Source organism: Xenopus tropicalis, chromosome 10, assembly GCF_000004195.4.
Source record: "Xenopus tropicalis strain Nigerian chromosome 10, UCB_Xtro_10.0, whole genome shotgun sequence".
NCBI lineage: Eukaryota > Metazoa > Chordata > Amphibia > Anura > Pipidae > Xenopus > Xenopus tropicalis.
In genome coordinates this window covers 33,561,845-33,581,485 of record NC_030686.2, presented here as the reverse complement: position 1 = coordinate 33,581,485, position 19,641 = coordinate 33,561,845, and the positions used below count along the sequence as shown (strand labels likewise).

The window sequence follows — 19,641 nt, the reverse complement described above, 5'->3', positions numbered from 1 at the left end:
AAAGGCATTACGTTTGCCCAGGAGCAGTAACCCATAGCGACCAATCAGCAGGTTGCATTTACCGGTTTAAAAGCATCTTATTGGTTGCTATGGGTTACTGCTCCTGGGCAAACTAAGTGACTTCTATTGCATATGGGGGTATATTCATGTAGCAGAAGCCTCCTGACTAACAACCATGGAGGAGAACCTTCTGCTACATTGTTTCAAGGGACGGAACCCAAGGAGCAGAAAGTGAAAGACAGAAGCTGCAGTAGCAATTACATGGAACTTTGAAACCATTTACATTGTTTAATGATCGATAAAGGGGCGACTTTTAATATGTTATAGAATGGCCAATTCTAAGCAACTTTTCAATTGGTCTTCCTTTTTTATCTTTTATAGATTTTTAACTATTTGCCTTCTTCTTATGACTCTTTCCAGCTTTCGAATGGGGGTCACTGACCCCAACAGCCATACAACTATTGCTCTGTGAGGCTACAGTTTTATTGTTATTGTTACTTTCTATTACATATCTTTCTATTCGTCCCCTCTAGTATTCATATATCAATCAATTTCTCAAACCACTCCCTGGTTGCTAAGATAACTTTCACCCTAGCAACCAGATAACTGCTGAAATTCCAAACTGCAATAATAAAAAAAACAAAGACCAATTGCAAATTGTCCCAGAATAGAACTCTCTACATCATACTAACTCAATTTAGCTCAAGTAAACTCAAAAATGAACAACCCTTTTAATGGGAATGTGTTTTTGGCTGCACATCCCCTTTAAAACCATTTACATTTTTAATGATCATTAATGGGAAAGTTGTGCAAAAAAAGACAGTTTTTGGCTGCATGTCCCCTTTAAGAAGGAATGAATTTGTTTGCCCCAGACAGGTTCATAGTGTAGTTAGTTCTCTTATTATGGGTAAGTGTTAATGATAAACTGCACATAGCCCCTGGGGCCCCTCACCGTTACCCCAGGTAACCCCAGCCCTCCCGGAAATGGCTTGGCAGGAATAACGTCTGTCTTGTTTTCATGAGTCCTTAGTGAGAAGGAGCGGCGGTTGGGATCATTTGCGCAGACCTGACTGCGGAATGTGCATTTTTGAACTCCTTAATGAAACTTGAAACCCAGCCAAAAAGCTCCTGGGAGTCTTGATCATCTTCCTCTCCAAATTTTTGCTGAAAGAGATAATAAAAGGCAGTAAATGGGCTGGCAAATGTTATCTTGTATATTAAAGTGACAGAAACCTTACACAGCAGCATTCCTCTGTGCAACTACGGCCGGATTCCCAGTCCAATCAAGAGTTAAAGCACGCTGGGATCTGTAGCTGCAGTGTTAATGGCTCTGTAATGCTTAATTTATGCAAAAGGGTCCTTCAATGAGAATCCTGCTTTCCTTGTGCATCTGTTCTGGATTAATATGACATTGGAGGCATTAAATATCTTCTCATATCGTTTCATACGCCTAAATAGCGCTATATCTGCCCTTTTTGATGACTGATTGCAATGAAATATCATCAAGCAAATATTGCACGGTCAGCTCCCTATGTTAGATAACAAAATAATGGCATTGATTGGGATAATTGTTATTGAGCAAACCTCTTGCATCAATATTAAAGAGGTTATACTGTACTATGCTATAGCAGTCCTATCCAACATACATGTAGTGGGCAAATTATTTCTCATACAGCATTTTTGAGGGCTAAATTAAATTTAAATAATGATGTCATATAGTGAAGTCTATGGAACCTTCAAGAGACTGGGGGATATAAAAATAATTTGGTGGACCATATCCAGCCTGCAGGCCTCCAGTGCCCATAGCCCTGTGCTATAGAATTTCCTGTTCTTAGCAACTTTTCAAATAGTCTTTATTTTTTCACACTTTTTGAATTATTATCCATGAAATGGGGGTCACTGTCACCAGCAATGTAAACTATTGATATGAGCCCACAGATAAACTGATATTTTTAATTTCTTGTATTTCCATTTAGGACCTCTCCTCTCCATCTTCCAGTCACTTTTTCATGCCGCTTGCTGGTTGCTAGGGTAAGTTGGACCCTAGTAACCAAACAGCTGCTGGAATTCCAAACCAGAGAGCTGCTGAAGAGAAAGCTAAGTCAAGGGGTTCCCAAATGGGGGTCACACATGGAAACATTTTCCAGAACTTTTACAGCATCAGTAATGTGTATTTTAAAACCCGAAGTAACACTAAAATAATGAAATAAACCTAGGCTATAAATAAGTGAAGTACAGGAGCTACGTCTTTTAATAGCTTGGCCTTGGAAATGTAATAGAAATCACTGAAATGGTATAAACATAATGGGATGTCTGTAAAATGTTACTGTTTTAGTGATATCAACTGCTAGTTCATTTTCTTTAGGTTACTTTCAACACTTTTATCGTCAATAGGCAATTTCACCCCCCCGGATTGTCAGTCTAAATGAAACCATTTTTCTGTGGTTTTTCAATAGGGCTCAAGGGACATGAGTCAATCACAGATTAAATGTGTGTAGTTAACAAGAGCAGAGAAGGTTCAATATCTAGCAAACTCATAGAGACCCAATAGTGGGGGTTGCATTGACATGAAGCTCACCTGGGGCAGTTGGCTTCTTCCCAGGGGTCACTTATATTGACTAGTCCTTATTATTGTAAAAGGGATGTAAACTTTTTAACTGCCTCGTGGGTTAAATGAACCCTGGCACTGAAGGAGTGGACACTTCTTACATAATGAGAGAGAATGTAATTGGCTCCTTGGGGCCGCTGATGGATTCCAATTAGACAGGAGTGGACAGATTGGTGCAGGGGAACCCTGGTGTTACCGCCACTTTCTACCTGGTGGTAATTCCATGTACCCATTTTATCACCAAGCACCATAAATGATGCTATCCCAACTCAATTTTCAGTGCAACTGCATCCAATTTAACAGCTAAAGCAACTGTACGCACATTTTGATGCACTTTTTGTGTGCAGGAATTTTTTTTCGGGGGGGGGAACTTTATTATGGGTAAAAAACACAGCGAACTGCATCCAAAATTGCACGCACTGCCCATAATAATGACCATATACATATATACTGTATATTTAGGTTGCTGGGGTCTGTGACCCTAACAACAAAATGGTGTATTCAGTTGCAAAAAACAAGCATGAATTATTCTAAGCCAAGCAAAATAAACGAGGGCCAGTTGAACGTTGCTTGAAATAGGTTTGTTATGGTGAAGACACACGGAGCTACTAGTAGCAGCTACTTGTCATGGCTACTAATATAGACAATGCTGTTCATTTACTGATAACGTGTGTTTTAGCAGAGGCAATTCTCAGTATTGTCTATTAGTGATAAGCGAATCTGTCCCCTTTTGCTTCGCCATAAAATTCGTGAAATGGCAAGAAAATTTGCGAAACAGCGAAAAGTTTGTGAAATGCATTTGTCGCGTGATTTTTTTGACGCCCGCGTCTTTTTTGTCAACCGCATATTTTTTTTTTTTGTCACCAGCGTCTATTTTTTTGTCACCTCCGCTTTTTTAATGCAACCGCACCTGATTTCACGCTCGACAAAAAAATTCCACGCAACTAATTTTTCCGCTGCAAATTTTCACAGAAGTTTAGCCAAACCATTCGCCAATGGCAAAATGCAAAAATTTGCAGCGAATCCATGTCTGCCGAAAAAATGATCACTCTTGTCTATGGCAGGGTATTTTCTGGAGATTAGTAGCTATGAAAAAGTTGCTGCTACTAGTAGCTCAGTGTGTCTTCACCCTTAAAGGAACAGTAACACCAAAAAATAAAAGAGAGTAATAAAAATATAATGCACTGTTGCCATGCACTGGCAAAACTGGTGTGTTTGCTATAGTAACACTACTATAATTTATATAATAAGCTGCTGTGTAGCCATGGGGGCAGCCATTCAAGCTGGAAAAAAGGAGAAAAGGCACAGGTTACATAGCAGATAACAGATAAGTTCTGTAGAATACAATAGTGTTTTATCTGTTACCTGCTATGTGCCTGTGCCTTTTCTCCTTTGAATGGCTGCCTCCATGGCTACATAGCAGCTTATTTATATAAATTATAGTAGACTTTCTGAAGTAAACACACAACTTTTACCAGTGCAGGACAGCAGCACATTATATTTTAGTTACTTTTATACACTTTCATTTTTTGGTGTTACTGTTCCTTTAAAGTTAATCTATAGGTAAACTTCCCATTGAAGCCAAAGATTACTACAGGTATGCACAATAAAATATAAGAGCATGTGTAATTTATCTGGCAAATGATTACATCGATATAAATTTTCTCTTTTAATTAAAATTATGGCATAAAAACCTGCTAGAAGTTCCTACGAGAGTTGCGGGAGGTTTCTCTGCCTGTAGGTGCCTATTGATCACCCCTCTCCCTTGTGCTGAGAGCTCCCTAATAAAGTGACCATTATGCTTCAGAATGTACTTTTTGGAAACCTTACCAATATTCATTTTAGCTTTGAATAGCATGAAGCTCTTCCCCTGAGACTCCATTTAAGCAAAAATCCCCCAAATATTTCTCCTTTAGACGTCAGATGCTGATGCAGGGTATGTGGCCCCGGTGAGGTTCGTTATACTGACTGGAGTGGGCAGAGTTCAGCGCTGATGGATTCCAATTAGACAGGAGCGGACAGATTGCTGCCGGAATATCCAGATCTGTTCGGACAGTCGGCCCATTTCAGGTGAGCCAAGGGCAAGTCATGTGTAATTAGAATCAATGGGAAGAACTGATACAATTGCCCATCTTCCCTGCAGCTTCGCATTTAAAGGAGTAGTAACATAATTAATCAAATTGTTAATTTGTATAAGTGCTGCTATCTGTGTGTCTGTCTGTGTGTCTGTCTGTGTGTCTCCCACAACGATTCCTATAAACAATAACTGAAAAATGGCTACAAAAGAAAATTGCTAAGTGCTGTATTACCAGGACTTCAGAGTAAAGTTTCTTCAGTTCACAGGATTTTTTAGACAGTTCTTCTTGTTGTGCCTGATACACTTTAAGGATATTCTGGGGAAACAATAAAACCAATGAAATGATTAGCCCTGAGCAATAGGCAATCTCTTGACTGACAGACAAACATTGATACAATGCCAAAGTTATCTGTATCTGAGTATTAGCTCTGCTTAAAAGTAATGGTTAATAGAAGATTTATGCGTATTTGTTGTATTATTGCTGTGGATCAGGTTCCTGATAAGCATGAAGCAAGTATAAATGGGTCGAAGAGGGGTTAAATGATTTCCCTTTACTGTTACACTGCAACATGATAACAGCAAATGGCCAGGTAATATAAGAGTTAACGGCAAAGCAAAGGTTAAGCAAGTTAGTACAGAGGAACCAGCACCATTAGCTTTGAGACAGTAAGGGTGTGAAGGGTTGTTCTCACCACTAGAGGGACACCTTGGTGAAATGTTGAGTGGAAGCCCCTCAGTAGGGATGTAGCGAACCTGAAAAAAAATGTTCGCGAACCCGTTCGCGAACTTTCGTCAGAAAGTGCGAACGTTCGCGAACTTTGCGAACCCCATAGACTTCAATGGGAAGGCGAACTTTAAGACCTAGAAAAGCCATCTCTGGCCAGAAAACTGATTTTAAAGTTGTTTAAAGGGTGCCATGACCTGGACAGTGGCATGCAGGAGGGGCATCAATGGCAAAAATTTCTCTGAAAAATACGTTGTTGACACAGCGTTGCGTTTTGTGCTGTAAAGGGCAGAAATCACACTACATTCCTAAACTTATGTAATAAACTGCTTTAAAAAGTCCGGCATCTACATTCCAATCAAGTCGTGTAAAGGTTACGGCCGGTTCACACGCAAAGACAAAACGCCGCATTTACTGCAACGAAAAAAAACGCAAAAAGCTTTAATGATACTGTCAAGTGTGCGAATATTAGTTTTTACTAGTTGCTTGTCACCTCCAGGACGTTCGTCCCGTCGGTGGGAATATTTCTGTAGTGGTGTGTTTAGCAGTCACCGTGCTTGTGCGCACGTGCATGGTCAGGCAGAGGTAATTCAATGTAGAGTAACGTGAACCAAAAAACACTGATTCTGCAGTGTGGGCCCAGGTTTGTCCTACCTTTTCGATCACCTGTGGTGACCATAAAAGATACGATTTTGCCGCAGTTGCAGAACCCTGAAAAATCAGGAATGTGTACATTCCTAAAAAATTATGGTTTTTTTGTTGCAGCCACTGAAGCACAGAGGACAGAAAAAATATCTCAGATAGATGGTATCATAACCATGCCCCAGGCAAACCCTTTCAAAGAACTAAGATAGGGTGACAACAAGCACAGAAGACATTAAAAACATCAAAGCTAGATGGTATAATAACCATGCCCCAGCCAAACCCTTTCAAAGAACTCAGATAGGGTGACAACAAGCACAGAAGACATTAAAAACATCAAAGCTAGATGGTATCATAACCATGCCCCAGCCAAACCCTTTCAAAGAACTCAGATAGGGTGACAAGCACAGAAGACATTAAAAACATCAAAGCTAGATGGTATCATAACCATGCCCCAGCCAAACCCTTTCAAAGAACTCATATAGGGTGACAAGCACAGAAGACATTAAAAACATCAAAGCTAGATGGTATCATAACCATGCCCCAGCCAAACCCTTTCAAAGAACTCAGATAGGGTGACAAGCACAGAAGAGTAGAAGAGAGAAAAATTCAGGATTTACCTGTCCAAAAAGTTTGGCTTACAATTAAGCCAGTAGGATTTGCACCCTAGTTTGTACGGTGGTGGAGGAGGACGCTAAAGGACAGCTGTGTGTGGTGTCAAGCGGCGTGCAGAGAAGGACAGCTGCATGGGCAGTCAGAACAAGTCTTCCGGCGTGCAGTAACCCTCCGAGATCCATGCCTCATTCATTTTAATAAAGGTCAGGTAATCAACACTTTTGTGACCTAGGCGAGTTCTCTTCTCAGTTACAATCCCTCCTGCTGCACTAAAGGTCCTTTCTGAGAGGACACTTGAGGCAGGGCAAGACAACAGATTTATGGCAAATTGTGACAGCTCTGGCCACAGATCAAGCCTGCGCACCCAGTAGTCCAGGGGTTCATCGCTCCTCAGAGTGTCAATATCTGCAGTTAATGCCAGGTAGTCCGCTACCTGCCGGTCGAGGCGTTCTCTGAGGGTGGATCCAGAAGGGTCCTGGCGCTGCCTTGGACTGAAAAAACTTTGCATGTCTGACGTTACAGAGTGGCCAAAGTGCATTGTCCTTGCAGGTGTGCTCGTGGGAGGATTACCGGCACCTCTGCCCCTGGAATGTGGAGTGACATCACCCTTAAAAGAATTGTACAACATGTTTTGCAGGCTGGTTTGGAAATGCAGCATCCTTTCGGACTTGTGGTACGTTGGTAACATTTCTGCCACTTTATGCTTGTAACGAGGGGTCTAGTAGCGTTGCCACCCAGTACAGGTCCTTCTCCTTAAGCCTCTTGATACGGGGGTCCTTCAACAGGCATGACAGCATGAAAGACCCCATTCTCACAAGGTTGGATGCAGAGGTATCCATCTCCCCTTCCTCGTTATCAAGGACTACGTCCTCATCCACCACCGTCTCCTCCCCCCAGCCACGTACAAGACCAGGGCTCCACAAAAGGTGACCACAAGCCCCCTGGGAAGCCTGCTCCTGTTGGTCTTCTGCCTCCACAAAGCTACCTTCCTCCTCTGACTCCGCTTCTGACACCTCTCCCTGCGTTGCAGCAGGTGCCTGGGAACGTTCTGGTGATTCCGCCCAGAAATCAGGCTCTTGGTCACGCTGGTCTACAGCGTCATCTGTCACTCGTCGCACGGCACGCTCAAGAAAAAAGCAAAGGGTATTAGGTCGCTGATGGTGCCTTCAGTGCGACTAACCATATTTGTGACCTCGTCAAAAGGGCGCATCAGCCTGCAGGCGTCGCGCATAAGCACCCAGTAACGGGGGAAAAAAATCCCCAGCTCTGCAGATCCAGTCCTACCACCCAGTTCAAATAGGTATTCATTGATGGCTCTTTGTTGTTGCAGCAGACGTTCAAACATGAGGAGCGTTGAATTCCAGCGAGTCTGGCTGTCGCAAATTAAACGCCTGACTGGCAAGTTGTGCCGCCGCTGAATGTCAGCAAGGCGTGCCATGGCTGTGTAGGAACGTCTGAAATGGCCAGACACCTTCCTGGACTGCCTGAGAATGTCCTGCAATCCTGGGTACTTCGAGACAAACCGTTGGACTATCAAATTTAAAACATGTGCCATGCAGGGCACATGTGTTAAATTGCCCAGTCTCAGTGCTGCCAACAGATTGCTTCCGTTGTCACACACCACTTTTCCAATTTTCAGTTGGTGTGGGGTCAGCCACCGATCGGCCTGTGAGTGCAGAGATGACAGGAGTACAGATCCGGTATGGTTTCTACTTTCCAGGCACGTCATGCCCAAGACAGCATGACAACGGCGTACCTGGCACGTCGAATAGCCTATGTGGAGCTGGGGGTGCACAGGTGTGGAGGAGGACACAGCAGCAGAGGAGGAAGAAGCCGAGGAAGAAGTCAAGTTAGAAGACGACTTAGAAGACGACTTAGAAGACGACTTAGAAGACGAGTTAGAAGACGAGTTAGAGAGCAAAGGAGGAGTAGAGGTGGTGGCAGACCCGCATGCAACCCGTGGCGGTGACACCAACTCCACTGTTGTTGAACCATGCATTCCCTGCTTCCCAGCCATCACCAGGTTCACCCAGTGGGCAGTGTAGGTGACATACCTGCCCTGACCATGCTTGGAGGACCATGTGTCAGTAGTCATATGGACCTTTGCCCCAACACTAAATGACAGAGATGCGGTGATTTGGCTCTGCACATGCTGGTACAGGTGTGGTATTCCCTTCTGTGAAAAAAATTGCGGCTGGGTACCTTCCACTGCGGAGTCCCAATTGCTACAAATTGGTGGAAAGCCTCAGAGTCCACCAGCTGGTATGGTAAAAGCTGGCGGGCTAAGAGTGCAGACAATCCAGCTGTCAGACGCCGGGCAAGGGGATGACTCGGAGGCATTGGTTTCTTACGCTCAAACATGGCCCTCACAGAAACTTGGCTGGGGGCAGATGAGCAGGAACTGGAAGGCGGAGTGGAGGGTGGTTGAGACGGGTCAAGGACAGCAGAGGTAGAGCAGTAAGATGCTGGAGCAGAAGGAGGGTGGCTTAGCGTTTGGCTGCTGCCTTTGAGGTGTTGCTCCCATAGTGCTTTGTGTTTGGCGTTCATGTGCCTTCGCATAGCAGTTGTACCTAAGTGGGTGTTGGGCTTCCCAAGACTCAGTTTCTGACTGCCACTCATTGCAAATTACAGCGCTTTTGTCAGAGGCACACACATTAAAAAAATGCCACACTGCTGAGCCTTTTGATGTGGGCTTTCTAGCAGTAACAGTAGAAGTTGGCGGGTGCGTTGGCTGGCTGACCACAGGTGCCGATTCATGTTGTTGCCCTACTGTTCCCTGGGAGCTGTCCCTGCTTCTTCTAAGTCTTAATCTCCTCCTGCCTCTCTGACTCTCCGTCTCTCCATCTGAACTATCCTCCTCTTGCTCTCTTCTTGTGGGCACCCACAAAATATCACTCTCCTCATCATCATTCTCCTCAGATGCATCAATTTCTTCTGACAGCTCACAGAAGACAGCAGCAGCGGGGACCTCATCACACCTTATGTCCATCTCTGTTGTGTTGCCTGCCTGAATTATGATATCTGGTGTAACGTCCGCATCTCCTTCATCTTCTTCTGGCAATAATGGTTGTGCATCACTCAGTTCAACAAACTCATGAGTAAATAACTCCTCTGATTCCAGTGAAGAAGGGGCGGCGGTGGTGGAGGAAGTGGTACGTGGGGTGCCCATAGCAAAGGAGGATGAGGATGTTGTGGCAAAGTTAGAAACAGTAGAGGATGGGGTGTGCTGTGTAAGCCAGTCAACTACCTCTTCAGCATTTTGGGAGTTCAGGGTAAGTGCCTTCGGAAAACTGGGCAATTTCCTAGGGCCACAGGATATCATAGCAGCACGGCCCCTAGTGCCTCTGCGTGGCGGCCTGCCTTTGCCTGGCATTTTTTTTATTTTTACAAAACAACAACAACTTGGGTGATGTTTCTGGACACGGAATTATTATTGTTATTTAGACAAATTGTGAAAAAGATCACACAGCTAGGTGGCACTTGGTTGCAGACACCGGGCAACAAGGCCTGCAAGGGCAACGTATACAGTAGTGGATACGGAATATTTTATTGCTGGTGGAAAACCGTCACTCAAGTGATGTTTCTGGACACGGAATTATTATTGTTATTTAGACAAATTGTGAAAAAGATCACACAGCTAGGTTGGCACTTGGTTGCAGACACCGGGCAACAAGGCCTGCAAGGGCAACGTATACAGTAGTGGATACGGAATATTTTATTGCTGGTGGAAAACCGTCACTCAAGTGATGTTTCTGGACACGGAATTATTATTGTTATTTAGACAAATTGTGAAAAAGATCACACAGCTAGGTGGCACTTGGTTGCAGACACCGGGCAACAAGGCCTGCAAGGGCAACGTATACAGTAGTGGATACGGAATATTTTATTGCTGGTGGAAAACCGTCACTCAAGTGATGTTTCTGGACACGGAATTATTATTGTTATTTAGACAAATTGTGAAAAAGATCACACAGCTAGGTGGCACTTGGTTGCAGACACCGGGCAACAAGGCCTGCAAGGGCAACGTATACAGTAGTGGATACGGAATATTTTATTGCTGGTGGAAAACCGTCACTCAAGTGATGTTTCTGGACACGGAATTATTATTGTTATTTAGACAAATTGTGAAAAAGCTCACACAGCTAGGTGGCACTTGGTTGCAGACACCGGGCAACAAGGCCTGCAAGGGCAACGTATACAGTAGTGGATACGGAATATTTTATTGCTGGTGGAAAACCGTCACTCAAGTGATGTTTCTGGACACGGAATTATTATTGTTATTTAGACAAATTGTGAAAAAGCTCACACAGCTAGGTGGCACTTGGTTGCAGACACCGGGCAACAAGGCCTGCAAGGGCAACGTATACAATAGTGGATACGGAATATTTTGTTGCTGGTGGAAAACCGTCACTCAAGTGATGTTTCTGGACACGGAATTATTATTGTTATTTAGACAAATTGTGAAAAAGATCACACAGCTAGGTGGCACTTGGTTGCAGACACCGGGCAACAAGGCCTGCAAGGGCAACGTATACAGTAGTGGATACGGAATATATTATTGCTGGTGGAAAACCGTCACTCAAGTGATGTTTCTGGACACGGAATTATTATTGTTATTTAGACAAATTGTGAAAAAGATCACACAGCTAGGTGGCACTTGGTTGCAGACACCGGGCAACAAGGCCTGCAAGGGCAACGTATACAATAGTGGATACGGAATATTTTGTTGCTGGTGGAAAACCGTCACTCAAGTGATGTTTCTGGACACGGAATTATTATTGTTATTTAGACAAATTGTGAAAAAGATCACACAGCTAGGTGGCACTTGGTTGCAGACACCGGGCAACAAGGCCTGCAAGGGCAACGTATACAATAGTGGATACGGAATATTTTGTTGCTGGTGGAAAACCGTCACTCAAGTGTTGTTTCTGGACACGGAATTATTATTGTTATTTAGACAAATTGTGAAAAAGATCACACAGCTAGGTGGCACTTGGTTGCAGACACCGGGCAACAAGGCCTGCAAGGGCAACGTATACAGTAGTGGATACGGAATATATTATTGCTGGTGGAAAACCGTCACTCAAGTGATGTTTCTGGACACGGAATTATTATTGTTATTTAGACAAATTGTTATTTAGACAAAAAATACAGAGCAGTAGAAAGTAGATTACTTGCCAGAAATCCTACTTAAACTCTCCCTGAAATGAATGCACAGCTCCTATCCCCACACAAATACAGAGCAGTAGAAAGTAGATTACTAGCCAGAAATCCTACTTAAACTCTCCCTGAAATGAATGCACAGCTCCTATCCCCACACAAATACAGAGCAGTAGTAGATTACTAGCCAGAAATCCTACTTAAACTCTCCCTGAAATCAATCACAGCTTCTCTCCCTACACTATCTCTTCAAGCACACACAGGCAGAATGTAAAATGGCTGCTGGGCTTCGGTTTATATATGGAAGGGAGTGGTCCAGGGGGGGGGGGGGGGCCCAGGAGGGAGAGCTGCCTGATTGCCTGACATGTATCTGCTGGTCTGGGGTGAGAGGTCAAAATTTGGCGCCAGCTAAGGCGAACCCAAATGGCGAACATCGCCAAAAGTTCGCGAATTTGCGGACTTGCGAACACCCGATATTCGCGCGAATTAGTTCGCCGGCGAACAGTTCGCTACATCCCTACCCCTCAGGGAAGAAAATAGCCTGAGCCCCTATCCAACCTGTGATCCCTACACTTGGGCAGGTGTCACTTGGGACACACTTTTCCTAGATGGTAAGTTGGCCTGTCTAAAGTGGCCATACACAGCCAGATCTGCTTGTATGGTGAGGTTTGCCCTAGGGCCAGTGATTGCATCAGCCCAATTCTGCCCATCGTGATCACACAGTGCAGCCTACGGGGACCTGTTGGATAAGGTTCTTATTAATGTGGCGATGCAGTCCTTATCCAAGGGGATTTTCAAACCTATCCTATCAAACATATCTGTCCATTTTTCAGCCAGACATCAGCGGGGCAGGCCAATCAATGAGTCCCGTACACAGGCCAGTGAGTTGCTGATGTGGTCTAGTGGAGTCAGCGGCTTTTGTTGACTTTGTTAACTCATATCTCCTATGAATGTGCTATGACAGAAGTTGCTATCAATTGCTGAGCTGAGCTGAGAATTGACAGACTGAAAATTGAATTAACTAGAGAGACTCACAATGAAAACTAATTAGTCTAATATCTACTGTCAGTAGTGTCATCAAGGTGTCAACCCCACCCAACAAGTATGAGTTGTACTGGTCAGGAGACAATTTTTCAAAGCAATGCAACTATGCAGGGAGGTGCCAAAGGGTGGCTGGAGGTGTAAAAGGGTGGAAAGGTTGTTAATTTAATTCTGGGGTCATTTCTAGTTTTGGGTACTAAATAAAGCCCAAGAGTTAGGAAAAAAGTTATTAGTTGTAGTTGCAGTACAAGGGCCTCTAGAGGGGGCTAGTAAGTAGAAATAGTTTAATACAGTTTTTGGAAAGCCCCAAAGGGTGAAGGTTAGAAAGGATACAAAAAGGAGGAGTGTCTGAGAAATTGGGTGTGCAGGGTGTAAGGAAGTCACATGACCAGTAGAACAAACCAGGAGAGGAGAAGGTAGGGAATGTAAGTTAGTGAGAGTCTGGTTTATGTAATAGCACACTATAGTAGTGTAAGGAATGATTAGGATAGTGAGAATAGACAGCTTGAGCTCCAACTAGGAGTATGTGGAAGTTTTTGAAAATATATGCCCATGCACAGATACTAAATTACTTAAAAGGGGACCAGGGAATGTGCATTGATCAATCCCCCCTCGTTTGTATGCTTGTAGCTAATTTGGCCAGATCAGTTGCACTTTATTTTTGTATATTTCGCTTAGCTTGGGCGTGCTCCCACAACTAACCCAGGAGCCCCAGTACCATGGCTATACATACAGGAAAGGGCTGCCACCTACATGCATGGCAGAATCCATATTATTGGTATCATTTGTGCTTATACAGGTCTTATGCATTGCATTATGGGAAACCAGTTATCCGCTGATTGCTCCCCTGTTAATAAATGTCCCATTTTACGGAGTAAAAGCTGAACTGAGAAAAAGGTGATTAGACACGAGTTGAACAGTAATTATTGGTGCTGCGGAAGAACACTTTAATGGAATATTTAAAGGTAATAACCTAGCAGTCAGCACAGGCGGCTTGATTAAGGGATTTGTGACTTCAGGATTCCAGACTGAGAGTGAAATTGTGAGAGGGTTCGATGAGTTGCTTTGTGGAGTTTGCAGATAAGGTGCATTGATTTAGGGAAAGAAGTTTAGTCTGAGCTTCTTGTGTTTTATAGGACGGAGAAAAGTTTTAATGGAGCCCAGCAGAGAGAGAGACGGTGTTTGCAACTCACATTTACACCACGCTGACTGGTTAATGGGGCCGATTAGAGGGAAGAGAGTCAAGACAAACTGCAAGTCCAGCATGGCAACGAGAGGGATAGTTATAATGTGATGATTTCAGAATATAGGGGTTATTTAGTGCAAAAATGGGTGCAAAATGCAATTTATTTCTTTGCACATGATCAAAGAATTTCCCAAGGACTCAGTGCTCTGTATACCAAATGTTCCGCATACTGTATTAAAGGGGGCTGGGTGGGGTATGTAGGTGCCCTCCCACACTCAATGCATTATGGGGATTTTAAATGCCACAGCTTCATAAATGTGCAGTTATTTATACAGTAGAATCCTAATTTTATGTTTTTCAGTAAAACATGAAATTTACAAAAGAAAAAAAACACAGTTTGCCTTTATGGAACACATAAAATCCTGGGACATAAAAACAGCGTTGGTTTGCAATAGTCTGATGGTCAGCAATCAAAAACAGTGGGCCCCAATGATCCCCTTTTAATGCAGTTACATTTTTGACTAGTCAAACTCATTCGTTAGTGCTCGGTGCAACCCAGCAGCTGCACTCAGCATTAACACTTCAATCCTTCATTAATTTTTATGCAAAGCACATGCAAGGGAAAGGATTCGGACATTTACTTTAAGCGCTAGAATAAATCATTCCAGTGAAATATAATTGCCAGTATAATTTACCAATCAGTAATAATTTGGCTCCTCAATTTGGGTTCCATCTGATTAAGAGACATTGATTCAGAAAAAAAAGATAAGTACATTTTGTCTTGTATAGTAACAGAAAGATCTTGAGGAATCCCAGTGTGAAGACACATGGAGCTACTAGTAGCAGCTACTTTTTCTCAGCTACTAAATGCCAGAAAATACCCTGCCATAGACAATACTGAGAATTGCCTCTGCTAAAACACACGTAGAGACAATTATCAGCATTGTCTATTTTAGTAGCCATGACAAGTAGCTGCTACTAGTAGCTCTGTGTGTCTTCACCCCTAAAGGTGGCCATACACAGGCAGATTTCAGATGCTGATTCTGGTCCTTTAGACCAGGGGTCCCCAACCACCGGGCTGGGGACCAGTGCCGGGCCGTGGGCTGTGCTGAACTGGGCCACCTCTGGTCCTAAATACCTGATATCTCAATTCCACAATGTGTTACACAGCCATGACATCAGCAATGTGAAGCCCTGGAAGCTTTCTACTGATTGCGACAAGGGCCAAAGTACTTAAAGTTCCATACTAAGCATCAGAGGATGTCAACCCTTAGGTGGGAGTAAGAAAAGCAAGGGTGCCTGGTGCATCTAGTTGCAGGGAAACAAGCTCAGGTCCCCCACTGAGTTTGCATTATGATGAGCTGTATTATATTTTATAATACAATAATAATAATAAAATAAAGTGCAATAATAATTACATTTACATCATATATGTAATAATTCAATTATATACTATGCATTGGCTGCGCCCAACCACAACCCCAGCCCTTGGAAAAATTGCCTTGCTTGAAAAAGGTCTGTGGTGCAAAAAAGGTTGGGGCCCACTGCTTTAGACCGATTCGTTGGCTTATCTACCCCTATATGGGCACTAATCACGGGCCTGCCCAACTGATATCTGGCCTAAAATTGGGCAGATCGTGATCGAGCAGGTTTGATTTTATGTTGGCTCGGGGGCCACATTGGGTCGTCGATGTGGTCCCCAATAACACGGTGCCTATGCCTGCCATTGTAACTTGATCATTTGGCGCTAGGGCCAACCAATCAAATTAGCTTGATATCGCCCACCTTTGGGCATATAGGGAGACGATCTGCTCACTTGGCAAACTTGCCAAACGAGCGAATCTTTCCATGAATGGCCACCAGAGGGGCAAAAATATATATCTTTTTTAAAGCCTTGCTGTCATTAATTAATTCTTATAATTAATTAGTTTGCTATATTCAACTATATGGTTTAGTTCTAGTTCCTTTCTGCCTCTGAAGAGGCCCGTCACCATGCCTTATACCCACACCACCTACCGTAAGGTCTTTGAGAAACTGCGTTTCATTGGCTGCTCCTTTCTGAAGTTTGCTCTTAAATGTTTTCCGGTACTGATTAATCTTTTCCAGTTCCTTGGCTGTCACTAACGGGAGGAACGGGAAAAGACATCATATGAAACAAATGTTTAAAAACAGCCAAATATGGTTGCTGTCCTACCTTTTCATTATGACGGGGGTTAAAGGTAATGCATTCAGAGGCCACATTAACCATATCAGTGCTGATCCCTATGAAGTGCAACAACTCATCCTCCCAGCAGGAAGGAGATTTGTTGTTTTTATTGATTCTTAGGTAAACACAGGGCGATCGATAAAGGCATTTTTTATCCAGGGGAGAAAGCATATTATTTTCTGTCTTGGTAAAATGCTGGGGAAAAAAAAAAAAAACAGAGGCCGAGTCTGTCCGATCGCAGGGAGAAATTTCATTGTTATTTCCCAGCAGGATCTCGGGCTGCTAGAATTTGTTCCTGTCTGCATTGCTGTGCGGGAGGAATGGCTCATACGTCTGCGCGGAGTCACGCTATCGACCTGCCTGTTCGTTAAAGGGACACTCGTTGTGCTAATGAATGTCTGGCAAAACTCTATATAATGGAAACTAAGGGGCAGATTTGTCAGAATGTAAGATTAGAGCTCACTACAGAAAAATTCACCCACACTGTATCTATTCCTATGGGATATTTAGAAGCGTGTTTATCAAATGGAGAACTCTATGGTTATAGAGCCTAACATATAGGTACAGGTATGGGACTTATTATCCAGAATGCTCGGGACCCAGGGCTTTCCAGATAAGGGATCTTTCTGTAATTTGGATCTCCATAATTTAAGTCTACCAAAAAAATCATTTAAACATCATTTAAACCCAATAGGGCTGTTCTGCCCCCAATAAGGGGTAATTATATCTTAGTTGGGATCAAGTACAGGTACTGTTTTATTATTACAGAGAAAAGGGAATCATTTAACCATGAAATAAACCCAATAGGGCTGTTCTGCCCCCAATAAGGGGTAATTATATCTTAGTTGGGATCAAGTACAGGTACTGTTTTATTATTACAGAGAAAAGGGAATCATTTAACCATGAAATAAACCCAATAGGGCTGTTCTGCCCCCAATAAGGGGTAATTATATCTTAGTTGGGATCAAGTACAGGTACTGTTTTATTATTACAGAGAAAAGGGAATCATTTAACCATTAAATAAACCCAATAGGGCTGTTCTGCCCCCAATAAGGAATAATTATATCTTAGTTGGGATCAAGTACAGGTACTGTTTTATTATTACAGAGAAAAGGGAATCATTTAACCATTAAATAAACCCAATAGGGCTGTTCTGCCCCCAATAAGGGGTAATTATATCTTAGTTGGGATCAAGTACAGGTACTGTTTTATTATTACAGAGAATAGGGAATTATTTTTAAAAATTAGAATTATGTTCTTATAATAGAGTCTGTGGGAGACAGTCTCTCTGTAATTCAGAACTTTCTGGATAACGGGTTTCCGGATAATGGATCCCATACCTGTACCAGGAAGTACACTCCCCCATGCCAGCAAAATAGAGACAATAATTGTCTCAGAAGTCAGCTATAACAATGTTTTGCCAAAACGACTGCTCTTCTTTATACAGGTATGGGATCCGGAAACCCATTATCCAGAAAGTTCCCGTCTACCATAGACTCCATTTTAATCAAATAATTCAGAATTTTAAAAATGATTTCCTTTTTCTCTGTAATAATAAAACAGTACCTGTACTTGATCCCAACTAAGATATAATTACCCCTTATTGGGGGCAGAACAGCCCTATTGTGTTTATTTAATGGTTAAATGATTCCCTTTTCTCTGTAATAATAAAACAGTACCTGTACTTGATCCCAACTAAGATATAATTACCCCTTATTGGGGGCAGAACAGCCCTATTGGGTTTATTTAATGGTTAAATGATTCCCTTTTCTCTATAATAATAAAACAGTACCTGTACTTGATCCCAACTAAGATATAATTACCCCTTATTGGATGCAAAACAATCCTATTGGGTTTAATTAATATTTTATTGATTTTTAGTAGACTTAAGGTATGGAGATCCAAATTACGGAAAGACCCCTTATCCGGAATACCCTTGGTCCCAAGCAATCTAGATAATGGGTCCTATACCTGTATAATATTAAACAGAGGGTTTGGCTACAAGCACAACAGAATTCCTTTTAAAATTCATCTTAAATGCAAGATAAAAAGGAGCCAGTTGAGAGGCGTTTTTCTCTCCCTTCCGTTGCCGTGCTCTGCCATGCGTTGGTAACGCTTTCTAGTAAATGTGGCAGGAGAGATATGGATACAGGGAGAGATGTCTGGTGCAGGACAGCTATAAATACCCCTCAGTAATCAGGTCATCTGTATCCCATAGATAAATAATGCAGTTATACGTCCCACATGCGACAAGATCTCTTCCTTCTGCTCCGTCTCTCTGGATATACACAATATAATGACAAACCTCAGGGGAGGTCTTAAATGGCTCCGTCCTCTAGATATGCATTTTTCACTTCCCTTCGTGATTGCTATAGCCTTTAACTCCATTATCAGCAAGGGCAAGCAAAGGAATTGTTTCACTTGACTATTCTTTACTTTTTACATTAAATTATCCACCCAGCAAATTCTCTGGGCTGCTGTCACTTACCTAAACTTAGGGACCGACTCACAATACATTGTATATATACAATATAAACTTCTTGTTCCAAAGCTAATAAGTAATTCATCACAATACATTACATTTCAGCATAAAAATCAGTGTAGTCTGCATCAAAATCAATAACCCTTTAGCATCAGCTTCTATGACAGATGAATATCATTTTCTATTTGATGATTTCCCACACCCCCTAAGCTTGGCTTCTCACTAGCAGCCCACACTGAGCATGTGCAGTGCCACTGACACACAATTGATGGCCTAACAAGTTCCAAGATGGGGAGCTGCTGGTGAAAGCCTAGATAATTACTGCTATAGGGCTGCTGAACCTCCGGGCTTGTACAGTAAGTATAGTACTTAAAGTACAGCATTGCTAGTCATATTAATTTATGGGACACTGTTGTCATTTATAAACCCTAGTTTTTCAATCCCACTTAGAAATGAGACTAAGGGGTATATTTATCATGCTGTGTAAAAAATGGAGTAAAACATTACCGGTGATGTTGCTCATATCAGCCAATCAGATGCTTTTCTTTGGTTTTGAACTGTTGAAATCTAATTGCTGATTGGTTGCCCTGGGCAACATCACCGGTAATGCTTCACTCCACTTTTTACACAGCATGATACATATACCCCTAAATGTTCATATTCCTTGCTGGGGTTTCAACATAGACCAATGCTATAACTACTAGGAGTGCTGGGGGTGCAATTTCACCTGGCCTGCACCCCATGGAACCCATCACAGACACAGTGGCGCCCGTCACAATAATGAAAGGGGGAGGTGTCCATGTAGGTGCAAAAACATCTTGATGGTGGGGGAGCCATCTGGAGGGGTTTGGGGGGCTGTTCGTAGGCTGGAAGGGGTGAGTCCAGGAAGTGGGCCAGTGT

General features: G+C 42.8%; 1 protein-coding gene across 2 annotated transcripts in view; it reads right to left on the bottom strand.

Annotated features, from left to right (window-relative positions):
• Window positions 1-448: 448 nt before the first annotated feature.
• Window positions 449-19,641, bottom strand: part of LOC101733308 (formin-H-like) — a 76,046-nt gene continuing 56,853 nt past the window's right edge. For both annotated transcript variants that reach the window (XM_031894753.1, XM_004918731.3), the window contains 3 exons: window positions 16,070-16,173; window positions 4,918-5,001; window positions 449-1,164 (listed from right to left, as the gene is read on the bottom strand). In XM_031894753.1, coding sequence (XP_031750613.1) covers window positions 1,027-1,164; window positions 4,918-5,001; window positions 16,070-16,173 — 326 coding nt within the window. In that variant the 3' untranslated portion in view covers window positions 449-1,026. The remainder of the gene's footprint in view (window positions 1,165-4,917; window positions 5,002-16,069; window positions 16,174-19,641) is intronic.